This window comes from Mytilus edulis, chromosome 12 (genome assembly GCF_963676685.1).
Source record: "Mytilus edulis chromosome 12, xbMytEdul2.2, whole genome shotgun sequence".
Taxonomy (NCBI): domain Eukaryota; kingdom Metazoa; phylum Mollusca; class Bivalvia; order Mytilida; family Mytilidae; genus Mytilus; species Mytilus edulis.
In genome coordinates, this window is record NC_092355.1 from 80,437,054 (window position 1) to 80,452,247 (window position 15,194).

General features: G+C 33.5%; 1 protein-coding gene across 6 annotated transcripts in view; it reads left to right on the top strand.

Moving 5' to 3' along the window:
- Positions 1-5: 5 nt before the first annotated feature.
- The window catches only part of LOC139497240 (double-stranded RNA-binding protein Staufen homolog), a 32,547-nt gene continuing 17,358 nt past the window's right edge, over positions 6-15,194 (top strand). The window contains exons 1-7 of one of the 6 annotated variants that reach the window (XM_071285372.1): positions 6-181; positions 4,508-4,586; positions 5,065-5,513; positions 7,320-7,530; positions 8,511-8,649; positions 10,260-10,459; positions 10,975-11,054. In XM_071285372.1, coding sequence (XP_071141473.1) covers positions 179-181; positions 4,508-4,586; positions 5,065-5,513; positions 7,320-7,530; positions 8,511-8,649; positions 10,260-10,459; positions 10,975-11,054 — 1,161 coding nt within the window. In that variant the 5' untranslated portion in view covers positions 6-178. The other 5 variants (XM_071285374.1, XM_071285373.1, XM_071285375.1 and 2 more) reach the window with 5 other exon arrangements.

Sequence of the window (15,194 nt, forward strand, 5' to 3'; positions counted from 1 at the left end):
GCATCCCACCAACACAGATTCGGTACTTTGGGTGCAGACAAACATGGCCGCATGATTGTCTGAAATTTTCTTTAATGTTTGCCAAATGAATTAAGGTTTAAGAACAAATTATACATAGCCAATTTTCCATTAGTCATCAAACCAAATTACTCTTCAAATCTAAAAAGTAACAATCAAGATGGTACGTAAAGATATATTTGAGTAAATTATGGGTAAAGTTACCGGCACATGGCTGCTTCAGTGTTGGCTCAGCATCATTATTTTTTTCTATTACCATTTTTGGCCAGACCCTAGATAGTTCTGATGAACAATTAAAAAACCACAACCCGTTCATCCTTTCGTTTATAAAGTATAAGTTTATATATTTTCTAATGGAAACTTTTTGTGTTCAAAAATACAAGGAAGCAATGGTTTATAATGTGATTCTGTATACATAATGTTTACAAACAATGTTTATTTAAAAAATCTTCACAAATAGTCCTGTCAAACTAAGATTTAACCTCAAACTAATTGCAACAGAAAATGTTTTAGTTCAAATCTATAGCATTATGCCCTTTATATACACAGAAAAAAGTCCCATAAATTCTAACTTGAGGAAAAGTTAGATTTTATGGGACTTTTTTCTGTGTATATTTGGGGTATAATGCTAAAGATTTAAACTTAAAAATCTTCTGTTGCAATTACTTTCGGGTTAGGGTCAAATATATGTTAGATTGACTGGACTAAAAATGTACATCCTAATTAGACATGCACATGAATAACTAGAATTCCGTACAGGAAAAAGGAAAAAGCCCAGTTATTTAGGTACATGTATAAAAAAATGTAAATCGCAAAAATACTGAACATAATCAAACAGCAAAATAAAATGATAAAACACATCAAACAAATGGACAACAACTGTCATATTCCTGACTTGGTACAGGCATAAATCAAATTGAAACAATAAAACCTACTATAATTCTTTTGTAGTGACCTTGGCTTTCATATGAGAATTACTAATAGATAAATGAATACTAATAGATAAATGAATTCAAATATAACAAAGAAGATGTGGTATGATTGCCAATGAGACAACTATCCACAAAAGACCAAAATAACACGGACATTAACAACTATAGGTCACTGAACAGCCTTCAACAATGAGCAAAGCCCATACCGCAGAGTCAGCTATAAAAGGCCCAGATAAGACAATGTAAAACAATTCAAACGAGAAAACTAACGGCCTTATTTATGTAAAAAATAAACGAAAAACAAATATGTAACACATAAACAAACGACAACCACTGAATTACAGGCTTCTGACTTGGGACAGTCACATACATAAATAATGTGGTGGGGTTAAACATGTTAGTTGTGTATTCATATAAATGTGTATTCTAATATAAATTGCATGTTTATGTTATCTGATGTGTACAGTGTAACCTGCCTTATCTGACATCTGAGTATTCCAAAATCCTGCTTTAACAAACACTTTTTTATGGTCCCAAATTATGTCTAGGCCAAAATTAAAATATTGTTTGTTTGCCCTTTTCCGACCCTATGTTTTGAAACAGGGTAGGTAGGTAGGTAAAATATTTTATTTTTTTCCCCAAAAAAATAACTTGACTCTGTATATTTTTTTACATGGGTAGGCAGGTAGGTATAATATTTTATTTTATAGATACAAAATCTGCATAATGTCATTTTTTGTCTGTTTTGCTTTTGCTTATAAGTTTGTGGGACAACGTTTTGAAAAAAAAAATATCATGTAGAATGTGAAGTTCATTCATATGGCTTTTTTTTTGCACTACTTTTTTGTTTTCAAATATCAAAATAAAGAGCTGTGTCGCATATTTTCAACGTTCATTTATGCCTGTAACTTTGAAGAGTTTTAACCCTTTCAACGCTACACAAAAAAATAGAAAAATGGCTGCTGCTGCTGCATTTTTTTTGTGTTCATTCATTAGAACAGTATATTCATTTTCAGACTGCTGTATCTTTTTTATTATAAGAGATACAGAAAAAGTTATTGCATGAAAAATGCTCGGGAGAGTATGAACTGTAATGTTAGGCAGTTATTTCAGTAAAATTTTTATTAGGTTACCTGCATTTTCAGGTAATTAACAGGTAAAAGGTGTAATTTGTTACATTTGTGTTGAATTTTGAATAAAAACTACTTTTCGTCTTCATCTATTTTGTTTTTTTATCTGCCATATAATAAAGAAGACACCAATTGCTCGATTCCGTAGCGTATTGCACCATACACAACGTATTATGTAATCATGCAGAGATGCAAACAGTTTTTTTTTCCTGTCAGACAATGGGGCCTACAGGGTACCAAGTTTTGCCAGACCCATCAAATTTCTGCCAGACCCATATTTTCACTCAAAAATCAAATGAAATTATGCTATTGAACAAACGTTAATTTTGATTTTGTTGATATTATTATTATTTTAAAATAACCTGTGATTCATAACAATTGTAGTTTATTGAATAATACATTACATAATATTGATCTGATTAACTTGAATAGGTGACTGGTTTGGTCTTTTACCGGGTTTCGACCCACTTACAAATTTTATCGCCCATGACATATTTCCTGAACTTATCAACTATGCTTAATAGACCTCCTTCCTAGAGAGCGAATTTCTAAAACAAAAAACATGACGGAAATACAGAGAATTGTTCGGGGCGAGATGGACAAGGTACGAAAGACTATTACTGGGCGGAAATACTGGTTCCCAGAGTTAGAAAATGCGGGGGAACAGGACATTTACTTTTATAAAAGATGATCGCAATTTTATAAACAAAATACTCTGCCGGGGCCAACGGGGATTTCAGTTTTGGCGGACCCAAGCGGACTTAAATATTGCCGGCCATCAGGTCCTGCACAGCTACGAGTTTTGCCGGACCTGCATAAATTCTGCCCCTTAGGTCCGACGGGTCCGACGATTAGTTGCATCTCTGATCATGGCACAAATCAGTGGCTCCGTCTTCAAAAATTTCAGTCAACCTCCGTTTTCCCCCTTTTTCTACGTCTCGTAATGATCGATCAAATCATATTTCCCACACGAATTGAATGTAATAAACACATTGAGATAACATGAAACCTTTTAACTAATCCTTGTCATCAGTTTCGCCATAGAAATGCTGAAATATTTCCATATTTACAGCTTCGTTTCCGATTTCCGCCATTTGCATTTGTCAAAATATTTGTTTTTATTTTCCTTCAATTTTCCATCTACTGCATGATTTTACAATAAAAATTCCCGGGATTTCAAGCGCAAATGAGACCTTGCATATCCTCGATTCATACAAGGAAAAATTAGAGAGGATCCGAATGAAAACCGAATGGTTTAAGAGTCCTTATGAAAAATCCGTTGTCATCGCGGCATATGCCGCGAATAGCAGTGGCGGACGGCGTATGTCATCGCGGCATATGCCGTGTATAGCGTTGAAAGGGTTAAATTGCACTAATATTCTGTACTACATACCTTGTGTGCTTACCTCTACCTAAAGGTTTTCTGTAAGAGATAACTTTCTCCTGGTTAAATATGTCCGGGCAGACATACATTACTATAAGAAAGTCTCTAGAGTGTTTAAATTTCTGTGTGTGCCAATGTTTCCAATAAAAATGCTACAAAACTTAAACTCAATTGTCACGTATTTTACATCGCATTTATAAATGATTTGTATGGAAAACTTTGGCGATTTTACTGCCAAATATTCTCCACTTTACAGGCTTTTGTCAACTTTGGTTCATGTCAGATATAAATAATATGGCAATGCTGGTCGAAGGCATCGTTAACCATGATAATCATCCTAATCTACGGATCACAAAAGGCCATCCCTACATAAAATACAACGTCTGTTTACACAAAATAGTTTGTACACACGTTAATAATTTTTTATTAAACAAACTTTTTTGTAAATGAACCCTGCTCTTCAAGTAAAAAGATGCAGAGTTAACGGACGTCATATCATTATTTCAAAGCGTTTAACATCGATTTCAAACAAATGCTTTGAAACTCTATGCATGCTATATGCAAGTGTTCATGTCAAACGCTCACTTGATACCAAACGGACTAGACCTTGTACGATAATGATAAAACCTGAGGATTCTGGTAAAAAAAGTTTTGAGCGGGAAATACAAATATAAGATTTTTGGTAGGACGAAAAAATAAAATAAAATAAAATCTTGCTGGGAAATGCAAATAAAAGATTTTCAGGCGGAACGAATTTATAGGGTCGGTCGGTAAAGGGCAAACAAACAATATTTTAATTTAAGCCCTACCATTGCAGAAAAATCTTCTGTATTCTGACACCCTGCTTAATCCTACATTTTTTTCTGCTCCGCAAGTGTGTCAGATAACACAGGTTTCACTATTTTTATTTTTTAGTAAGAAGCTCAGTAATTTCTGAATATCAAGTACATGTATCTAATTTAAAAACTGCATGTAATATATATGTTATGTATATCTATGTCAAAATAATTTAAATTTTGTGATTTTTGTGATTTTTTTTCCAGCAACACAACATGAACTCATATCCAATTCAACATAATCAAGGCATGCCACAACCAATGCCACAAAGACAACAACAAAACAGTAAGTCAATATTCTTGAAACTATGTATTTCTAAAAATACTCATGTCATGCTTCAAACAAGGTTCCCATGGTTACATTTGTACATCAGTATCCAAATTTAACATATATACTTATTAGCTGCCCCCTCCCTGAACATTCAATAATTAAATTTATGTACATGTACCTAAATATTTGTAAATATCAACTGGTTTCAGTGTTCTTCACAGAAATTTCATTTAACATCCTGGAAAAGGAAAATTTAGAATAGTACCATAATTTTTCTAAAAATTATAGCATCACATTCATAACATAATCTATGAGAAAACCAATTCAGATAGCATGACATAGATGAAACGTGCGTCTGGCGTAAATATAAATTTTATTCCTGGTATCTATATATGATGAGTTTATTATCAGATAAGTAAATAGTACCATGCCAATCAAACACAGAGATTGTAAACCATATTCACCTTAATGTCAAATACAACTGAAGATTTAGTTATAATTTCAGGAAGTCAAAGAAACAAAGGAGGCATGATAGGACCTGGCATGACACAACAGACACCAACCATTCTACAGCATAACCCAGGACTGAACCAGCCGACTATCCTCCAACAGAACCCTGCTGCTCAGTATCCTACTTCCCTTCCTCCCACATCTGTCATGCCTCCTTATCAGACAACACAACACAATATAGTACCACAGAAACCTACTCCCCCTCCAGTTTCACAGCCTAACCAGAATGGAATCATCCATCTGAAAGGTGGTGCTGCTGTTGCTGCACAGAATGGAACAGCCCTGACTAGTGGTGAGCAGCAACAACAGAACCTAGAGGATGAAGAGGGAAAGGAGGACATACAGACAGAAACATCAGAGACAGAATCATTGGCAAACACAAAAGAGAAAACCCCGATGTGTCTCATCAATGAATTGGCCCGTTATAACAAGGTAAGGGAGAAATATAGACAGAATCAATGGCAAACACAAAAGAGAATACCCTGATGTGTCTCATCAATGAATTGGTCCGTTATAACAAGGTAAGGGAGAAATATAGACAGAATCATTGGCAAACACAAAAGAGAAAACCCCGATGTGTCTCATCAATGAATTGGCCCGTTATAACAAGGTAAGGGAGAAATATAGACAGAATCATTGGCAAACACAAAAGAGAAAACCCCGATGTGTCTCTTCAATGAATTGGCCCGTTATAACAAGGTAAGGGAGAAATATAGACAAAATCAATGGCAAACACAAAAGAGAAAACCCCGATGTGTCTCTTCAATGAATTGGCCCGTTATAACAAGGTAAGGGAGAAATATAGACAGAATCAATGGCAAACACAAAAGAGAAAACCCTGATGTGTCTCTTCAATGAATTGGCCCGTTATAACAAGGTAAGGGAGAAATATAGACAAAATCAATGGCAAACACAAAAGAGAAAACCCCGATGTGTCTCTTCAATGAATTGGCCCGTTATAACAAGGTAAGGGAGAAATATAGACAGAATCAATGGCAAACACAAAAGAGAAAACCCCGATGTGTCTCATCAATGAATTGGCCCGTTATAACAAGGTAAGGGAGAAATATAGACAGAATCAATGGCAAACACAAAAGAGAAAACCCTGATGTGTCTCATCAATGAATTGGCCCGTTATAACAAGGTAAGGGAGAAATATAGACAGAATCAATGGCAAACACAAAAGAGAAAACCCCGATGTGTCTCATCAATGAATTGGCCCGTTATAACAAGGTAAGGGAGAAATATAGACAGAATCATTGGCAAACACAAAAGAGAAAACCCCGATGTGTCTCATCAATGAATTGGCCCGTTATAACAAGGTAAGGGAGAAATATAGACAGAATCAATGGCAAACACAAAAGAGAAAACCCTGATGTGTCTCATCAATGAATTGGCCCGTTATAACAAGGTAAGGCCAATTCCGGTTACCCGACCACCCTCATGTTCAGCTGTGATCAAACATTTTATTGACATCGAATTTTTTTTTTTTTAAATCTGATATAACAAGGTAAGGGACTATTGCTTTTAATGCCCAGACCATAGCCGAATCCTACATCTGTTTGTGGAAGTTGACTCGTGTATAGTTACAAGCAGGGGCATCTTATTGGAGGGGAGGGGAGGGGGGGCATATTTTGCCCATAGACACATTCTTCAATTATTCTTTATTATTTAGATTACAAAAGTCCAGGACCTCTCGTTCATTACATTGATGCATTATACATTCTCCTTTTACCTCTATTCATGATAACCTATTTTTTATTCAATGGATACTATGTATGTTTAATTTGAACATCTCTTATTGACTGGCATTTAAAGAACTAAGGGAGTCTTTCAGCCTGTTTATCTTGTAAGGTAGACTCAGTTCAAGGGAAATAACTCTTAAATTGATTTAAAGATTATCTTCCTTAACCAAGACTAACTTTTGTAGATCTCCAACCAGTACACCATGTACACCCTGGATGATGAACAAAAACTAGCGTATAATAAAAACATTATCTCCCTTTACCCAGACTTTTACTGGTACCTTTACTTTTGTAGATCTCCCACCAGTACACCATGGATGATGAACAAGGACCAGCTTATAATAAAGATTATCTCCCTTTACCCAGACTTTTACAGGTACCTTTACTTTTGTAGATCTCCCACCAGTACACCATGGATGATGAACAAGGACCAGCTTATAATAAAGATTATCTCCCTTTACCCAGACTTTTACTGGTACCTTTACTTTTGTAGATCTCCCACCAGTACACCCTGGATGATGAACAAGGACCAGCTCATAAGAAGACCTTCTATGTAACACTCAAACTAGGAGACAATGAAACGTATGCAGAAAATGGACCCAGCATTAAAAAGGCCCAACATTCAGCTGCTGCTGTGGCCTTAGAGAAGACCTCTTATACTCACCCTCCACCCAAACCACCTAAAAATAGAACTACTCATGAACGTAAGTTTTGTGGTCATGTCAGAAATGCTGTTGTCTTTTATTGAATCTATTCAAAGCTGTCAATTTGACAGAAAAAAATAAAAAAAACAAATATTTTTTTACATTTATCCATTCAAATATATTTACAGCAGAGATATAGTTTTTGTGCAGTATGAGTACCAATGAGACAACCCTCAACAACTGAAAAACTGGCTACTGACTCAGGACAGGTGCAAACAAATGCATCATCTTTAAACAATTCAACAGGTGCCAACCTTCACTCTGGCCTGAAACAGTAGTTTAACATGTATAGAAAGACACACTTAAAAATATCAATTATCAAAAAGACATATTAACAAAAACAAGAAAACATACACTGAATGAACAGATATGCTATAAATATAATTTTGATAATAAAGAAAAAGGGGGATGTTAAACAATGTAAAAAAGACAACTCTAACCCAAGACAAAATTGTGTTAAATAAAATACATACACGGGGAAATTTAAATAGGATAATTTTGGGGAACGGAAATATTTCCTAGTTCATTCTTTTTGTTAATGAATGTCTGGTATTAATTGATTTAAGATTAGAGATATCTATTGTGACAATATGTGTAAACTTTTTTTGTATGCTGTAAGATCTTTTAATGTCTGTATTCTATGGTGAGTAAAAAGGTATGTCAGCTATTCTTTTCATGTAGTCATTTCTTAGATATTTTTTTATTCTCTAAAATTTTTTACTCTCTAAAATAGACTTCAAATTTGTATGGAAATTAATTGCTTATTTTTAGTTTTGGATCTTTTTAGATGACATATTTCCATTAATATGGCCTTGTGCCATTAAATTTTCTTCGAAAAATAGGTCAGTACTCCCTTGACACATTTTTTTTGTACACATGAAGAATAACTGGCTGACTTAATTACTTGTTGACTTGCATGAGAAAATGTATTAGTCCTTTTGGATGTCGTAAGACATCTGATCGGTATATATTTTCTGTAGCTGGTACTATTACTCCAACAGTTGAGCTGAATGCCTTGGCAATGAAGCGTGGAGAGCAGACCTTCTATAAACCACTCGACACTAGATATCCTCACTATCCACAACAGAATTACAACTACAGAGGAGTGTACAATCATAGGTAGGTGTTACATCATGTCTAAATATAGATATCCTCAATATCCACAACAGAATTACAATTATAGAGGAGTGTACAATCATAGCTAGATGTTACATCATGTCTAAATATAGATACCCTCACTATCCACAACAGAATTACAACTACAGAGGAGTGTACAATCATAGGTAAGTGTTACATCATGTCTAAATATAGATATCCTCAATATCCACAACAGAATTACAATTATAGAGGAGTACAATCATAGCTAGATGTTACATCATGTCTAAATATAGATACCCTCACTATCCACAACAGAATTACAACTACAGAGGAGTGTACAATCATAGGTAGGTATTACATCATGTCTAAATATAGATATCCTCACTATCCACCACAGAATTACAACAACAGAGGAGTGTACAATCATAGGTTGGTGTTACATCATGTCTAAATATAGATATCCTCACTATCCACCACAGAATTACAACAACAGAGGAGTGTACAATCATAGGTAGGTGTTACATCATGTCTAAATATAGATATCCTCACTATCCACCACAGAATTACAACAACAGAGGAGTGTACAATCATAGGTAGGTGTTACATCATGTCTAAATATAGATATCCTCACTATCCACCACAGAATTACAACAACAGAGGAGTGTACAATCATAGGTAGGTGTTACATCATGTCTAAATATAGATATCCTCACTATCCACCACAGAATTACAACAACAGAGGAGTGTACAATCATAGGTAGGTGTTACATTATGTCTAAATATAGATATCCTCACTATCCACCACAGAATTACAACAACAGAGGAGTGTACAATCATAGGTAGGTGTTACATCATGTCTAAATATAGATATCCTCACTATCCACCACAGAATTACAACAACAGAGGAGTGTACAATCATAGGTAGGTGTTACATCATGTCTAAATATAGATATCCTCACTATCCACCACAGAATTACAACAACAGAGGAGTGTACAATCATAGGTAGGTGTTACATCATGTCTAAATATAGATATCCTCACTATCCACCACAGAATTACAACAACAGAGGAGTGTACAATCATAGGTACGTGTTACATCATGTCTAAATATAAATATCCTCACTATTCACCACAGAATTACAACTATAGAGATTGAATTATTCACTTGTAAGTGAATCATTCATCAGAAATGTTTCTTAGCATATTGACAAAATTGAAGCTGTCTGGCTGCTAAAAGGGAATCGTTATTTCACTTTTTCACTTTTGTAGCTAGTGCCCCCTTAAGTATCTTGAAGGAATTGAAAATTTTAGTTAAATGACTTTTTCAAGAATGTTCTATAGAAATGTTTATATAAATAGTAATTGACCTGAATCTCCTGAAATCTAGCTCATTGTTGAAATCTGTATAGTGACCTATAGTTACTTACATTCACATCATTTTGTTTCTGTTAAAAAAAAATTGAGAATGGAAATTGGGAATGTGTCAAAGAGACATCAACCCGACCAGAGAGCATATAACAGCTGAAAGCCACCAATTGGTCTTCAATGCATCGAGAAACTCCCGCATTCAGAAATGGATGTCTCATAATAAATCCTACCACATCTCCATATTTTTATTCTTTTTATTTCAGATATCATTATCCCAGAATGCCAAGAGTTTTCTATGTTTCATTGAAATGTGGCCAGCGTGAGTTTATAGGTGAAGGACATAATAGACAGGAAGCCAGGAATGACGCTGCCACTAAAGCTCTCAACATTCTAAAGAAACTACCTGTTCCTAATGACGATCCAAAGAAATCAGATACACAGACGCCTGAGACACAAGAACCCAGTAGGTCAAATTATAAACATAAAAAAACTGATATTAAAAAGCAACAGAGAAACAGTTACATGGTTGGTCAAATTAAAAACACAAATTTGTACTTTTTCACTATCCTGGACAAAGAATATCAGTAGTGATTGAATTCTAATTGAACATAAATAAACCTTTTCCTGTTATATTTAATACAATACAATACATACATTGGTAAAAAAATCGCAGAATATAATCAAATATTACAGCGGGCTCCATTGAGTTTGTAGCCAAAGGTAATATTTTTGGTTAGCTTGCATGTGAGCTGAACCATGAAGTCATTGTTAGGTTAGGTAAACTACCCTACTTTTATAGACAAGTCCAACAGATCACCAATGGATCTGTCTGTTGGACTATGCTGCTTTGAAAGGAGGGTAGAATACCAGATCTAATAATGAATTCAAGGTTCAGTTAACAAGCAAGCTAACCAAAGATATAACCTTTGGATACATACTCAATAAAATCAACTGTAAGATATTAAATATATTTTTCAGATGAGAAGGACCTACTAAAGTCAGAGATAAGTCTTGTACATGAAATAGCTCTGAGGAGAAATCTTAATGTCATCTTTGATGTAAGTTAATAAGCTAAGGTGTAACTTGAGAGTCTAGACCTACTAAAGTCAGAGATAAGTCTTGTTCATGAAATAGCTCTGAGGAGAAATCTTAATGACATCCTTGATGTAAGTTAATAAGCTAAGGAGTAACTTGAGAGTCTAGACCTACTGTAGTAAGGGATAAGTCTTGTTCATGAAATAGCTCTGAGGAGAAATCTTAATGTCATCCTTGATGTAAGTTAATAAGCTAAGGTGTAACTTGAGAGTCTCTTTTGGCATACATCTTTTGGGATATGTAAGGGAACATCAATTTATTCTTACAGGAAAGCTCCAAGCATGCTTGTAGGATGCTCAGAGCTTTTTAAGTATGCTCTTCTCAGCAGTTTATGTGACAATGATTATCATGATTCATTAAGATGTCAATCAAATCTACACGTCTTTTATAATTCGGAAAGTAAAACTTATATAGGAAGCTCAATTAATACCTGTATAAACATCTGGTCTATTCACATACATTTTACATCAAATTTTACAAAATTATGAATAAGCTTCCTCTTAAAGGGCGGGCACTAGCTGTCAAATTCATGTTCACTGATTCTAATCAAATTCTCATATTTGATTTATAACAATTTAAAACATTTATCAAAACTATTAAAAGTCTTCTAAATAAAACAATAAACAAGGCACAGGCATGAACATCCGTAACTTCGTTTCGTGTGTATTTGAGTAGACGCCATCTAATTATTTATTGAGTTGACCTCTATAGTCATCTGATTACCATATAAGCGATGTAAACATACATATAGATATAAATAGATTAAGCAAATATTCTAGGTCTATTTAATTTCATATAACAGATAAAAAATAAATGTTTATCATCGTTTTACCTGTATTAGAATGTAAATTTGTGGACTGAATCAGTCCAATCAAATGATTTACCTTTGTTTCACTTTCAATGTTGACATTCTCTTCCTTTAAATAACTTTACACATACAATTCACGTGTTATCCATCTCAAGCTAAGTGGTTAAATTAAAGTTCACATGAATACGAATTCAATGAGGTCGAATTATTCACGAAAGTCATAATCAATATTTTTTTGCTTATTTTGACAAAATTGAACCTAATTGGCTACTAAAAAGGAATGATTATTTCACTATTTGTATTTCATTACTGATTGAGCCAAAAAATATAATTCATTAGGTTTTTGATATATCTGGTAGCTAGTGCCTCTTTAAGAATTAATCTATGATCCCTAAGGTTAAAATGTGTAATAGAAGACCCACTGGTGACCTTGGGCTGTTTTCTGCTTTTGGTCAGATTGTTGTTTCGTTGACACATTTTCCATATTTAAAGGGAAACTTCGCAAAAAAATCAAAAATTGATATTATGTCCATTCTGTATAAAAATGCTCAAATTTATAGATATTAAAGTTTTATTCCGCTAAATAAGAGATCACCATCGATTTTAAATTTTGAGTATCAGTTCTCTACTCTCCGCCATCTTGTCACCTTCTCCGATGAAAAATCCCGATATGTCAATAAACCACAAAGGAACAAAACTACAGTAAACGATGTAGTCGTAATTGCGTGTCGATATCTTGTCAATCGTACGGTTGTTTTATCTGACTGACTAACTTGATACGGAAAATGGTCTTATATTTTTAAATAACCATATAGTCTGTTATTTTTAAACTGATAATATTGTAATTAGTTAAAAAGTCAAAGTTCAAATCATAAAATGATAAATAAGTGTTCCGTGGAAATTGTTTTCGAAAATCTAATTCGTTCATAATTCTTTCAAGTAATAAACTTTATTTAAATAAATTTGGATCTTCCCTTATCTGATCACCAGCATGGCTAAAGGTATTACTCCCAAAGGTATTGGAAGGGGTGTAAGGTGACACGTCCAGGTATTCAATCGATTTCCTGTCCGGCGGGCTTGCAAGTTCATGCATCGTTTCACTTCTGTAGGTATTGATCAGTGTACACGACCGTTACTTATAACTTTCCATTTTGAACTATCAGGTGCATGTATAATATACATTTTTGTCTTGCGTGTCCGAACGTGATATAATATACTAGTCATTACTGAACTCATACGCTTGTTTATAAATAACATTTCTGGTGTAAAGAATATTATTTATAAAAAAAAAATAATACAAAAAAAAATAATTGAAGAAATACAAATCTATTTACATATTTTTCCAAGGGTTAATTTGGGAAAATGTAATATATACTCGTTGTCAATAGTTTAGGACAGATTGGAACATACCAGAATTATTGATCTAAAAAAATGTGCGCACTTGTCGACGATTCGTGTATACATACGCCTGGTAGAAAGTTACGGAACTATAGTCAGTAGCGCAATTTAAAATATGTATACATGTATACATTGAACATAAGAAAGAAACATACATTTTGTGTAAATTGTGGTAAAAGTTTTGTAAATAGACTAGTCCATGTATGCCAACAGTATGTAATCAACGAATTCGATAGACTATTGTATACCAAAAGAAGAAGAAGAAAAAAAAGAAACAATTTGATTTAAATACAGGTCAATTTATAACTTGCTTTGGTTCATCGAAGTTAAGAACATAGTAAACTCACAGATTTATATATCAATTAAATTATTCTCGAATAAAGGACGAAATTCGTCATCATCACAATTGTTCCAACATTCATGTAAAATATATGCAACTGGACGTACACTAATAATCCCCAAGGAATGTGAATATTTTCTAGGAAAACTATTGAGTATCAATTTCGGGATTTATTTTCTTTCTTGATATTCAATGACAGCAATTTAAAGAATAAACTGCTTGTCGGATATTTGTCCGCTTTAGGGGTATCCTTGCAAGTTGAACAGACTTATAATAATATTCAAAAATAGGGAAAGATAACATTAAATTCGTTGTCTTTTAATTTTAAACATCGTTGATCAAATAGTTATTTAAGTATATATATACGTTGGGAGACGACGATTATTATAGTTGTCTCAGATTTTAATAAGGACGTTCCCCATTATGAATAAATTTGGTTGACGTTTATCACACTTGAAAAGAATATCTATTCGTAATTTTTCGATTCCATTACAAAAATTTTTTTTTCTTTATTCGTACATATTATATTCCGCTTCGGTAGAGTTATCTTCAGATAGTTTCATATATTAATTAATACATGGCTTTCAAAAGTCTAAATGTAAGTGTTCTCGTACATTTTTTCGCCTAATAAAGACAAATAAAAATGATTTAGTAAAGCTATTTCTAATTTCTAAGTCCCCCTTTTTTATGAGACATAAATCAAGGACAAGACTTGTATATCATTTCATTCTGACATATGAATTAAGTTTCCCGTCTTTAACCGAAAATTGTGTATTTCTTAGTAAATTAACTTATTTGAATTCAAATAAATAATAGCACCAAATATAATTAAATAATTCCACGGCGACCAATTTTTATTTGTCACCAACTTGAATATGTATTTTTAATGTGTGTATTAAATGCTACACTGATCCGAATAGACAGTCACACCTGGCAAGGTGTGCCCTAGAGGCGTGGTTAAATACCGAAGTGCAAATAACAATTTACCTTTCAACAAGCCATCTACGAGTATTGCCACAGAACCGTGAATACACACATCGTATAAACCTAGCCATAGCAGAGATAGTAAAAGGTCAATAATAGTACACCAACATATTGTCTTTACAGATTATTGTACTTTAATTTGTTCACCTTATCAGTCCGAAAATGCATTTATTAAAAATAAATTTATAACTTTTTGTGTTGTCTACAAAAATAATTCGAATATATACGTTTAACATAGATAATTTATCTCACAAATGAGTACAATTGAACGTCTGTGCGTTTTATCTTCTTATTATCGGATGGTTATTAGATAAAGCATAAGTCATCGGCGCGCTTACGATTACGTTAAAATATGATTAAAAACCAAGACTTTTAATGATTGTATTTTAAATCCCGGCATGCAAAAATCAGGAGAAAACGTCACGACCTACAGGAAGTAGTTGATATTTTTTCATTAATTATTGAATTTCTCCTTTATTACTGCACATATAGCGATAAAACTTTGTGAATATATATATTATGTCATAATGAACATATTTAAACCATAAGTAAAAAATCGTGAATTTTCCCTTT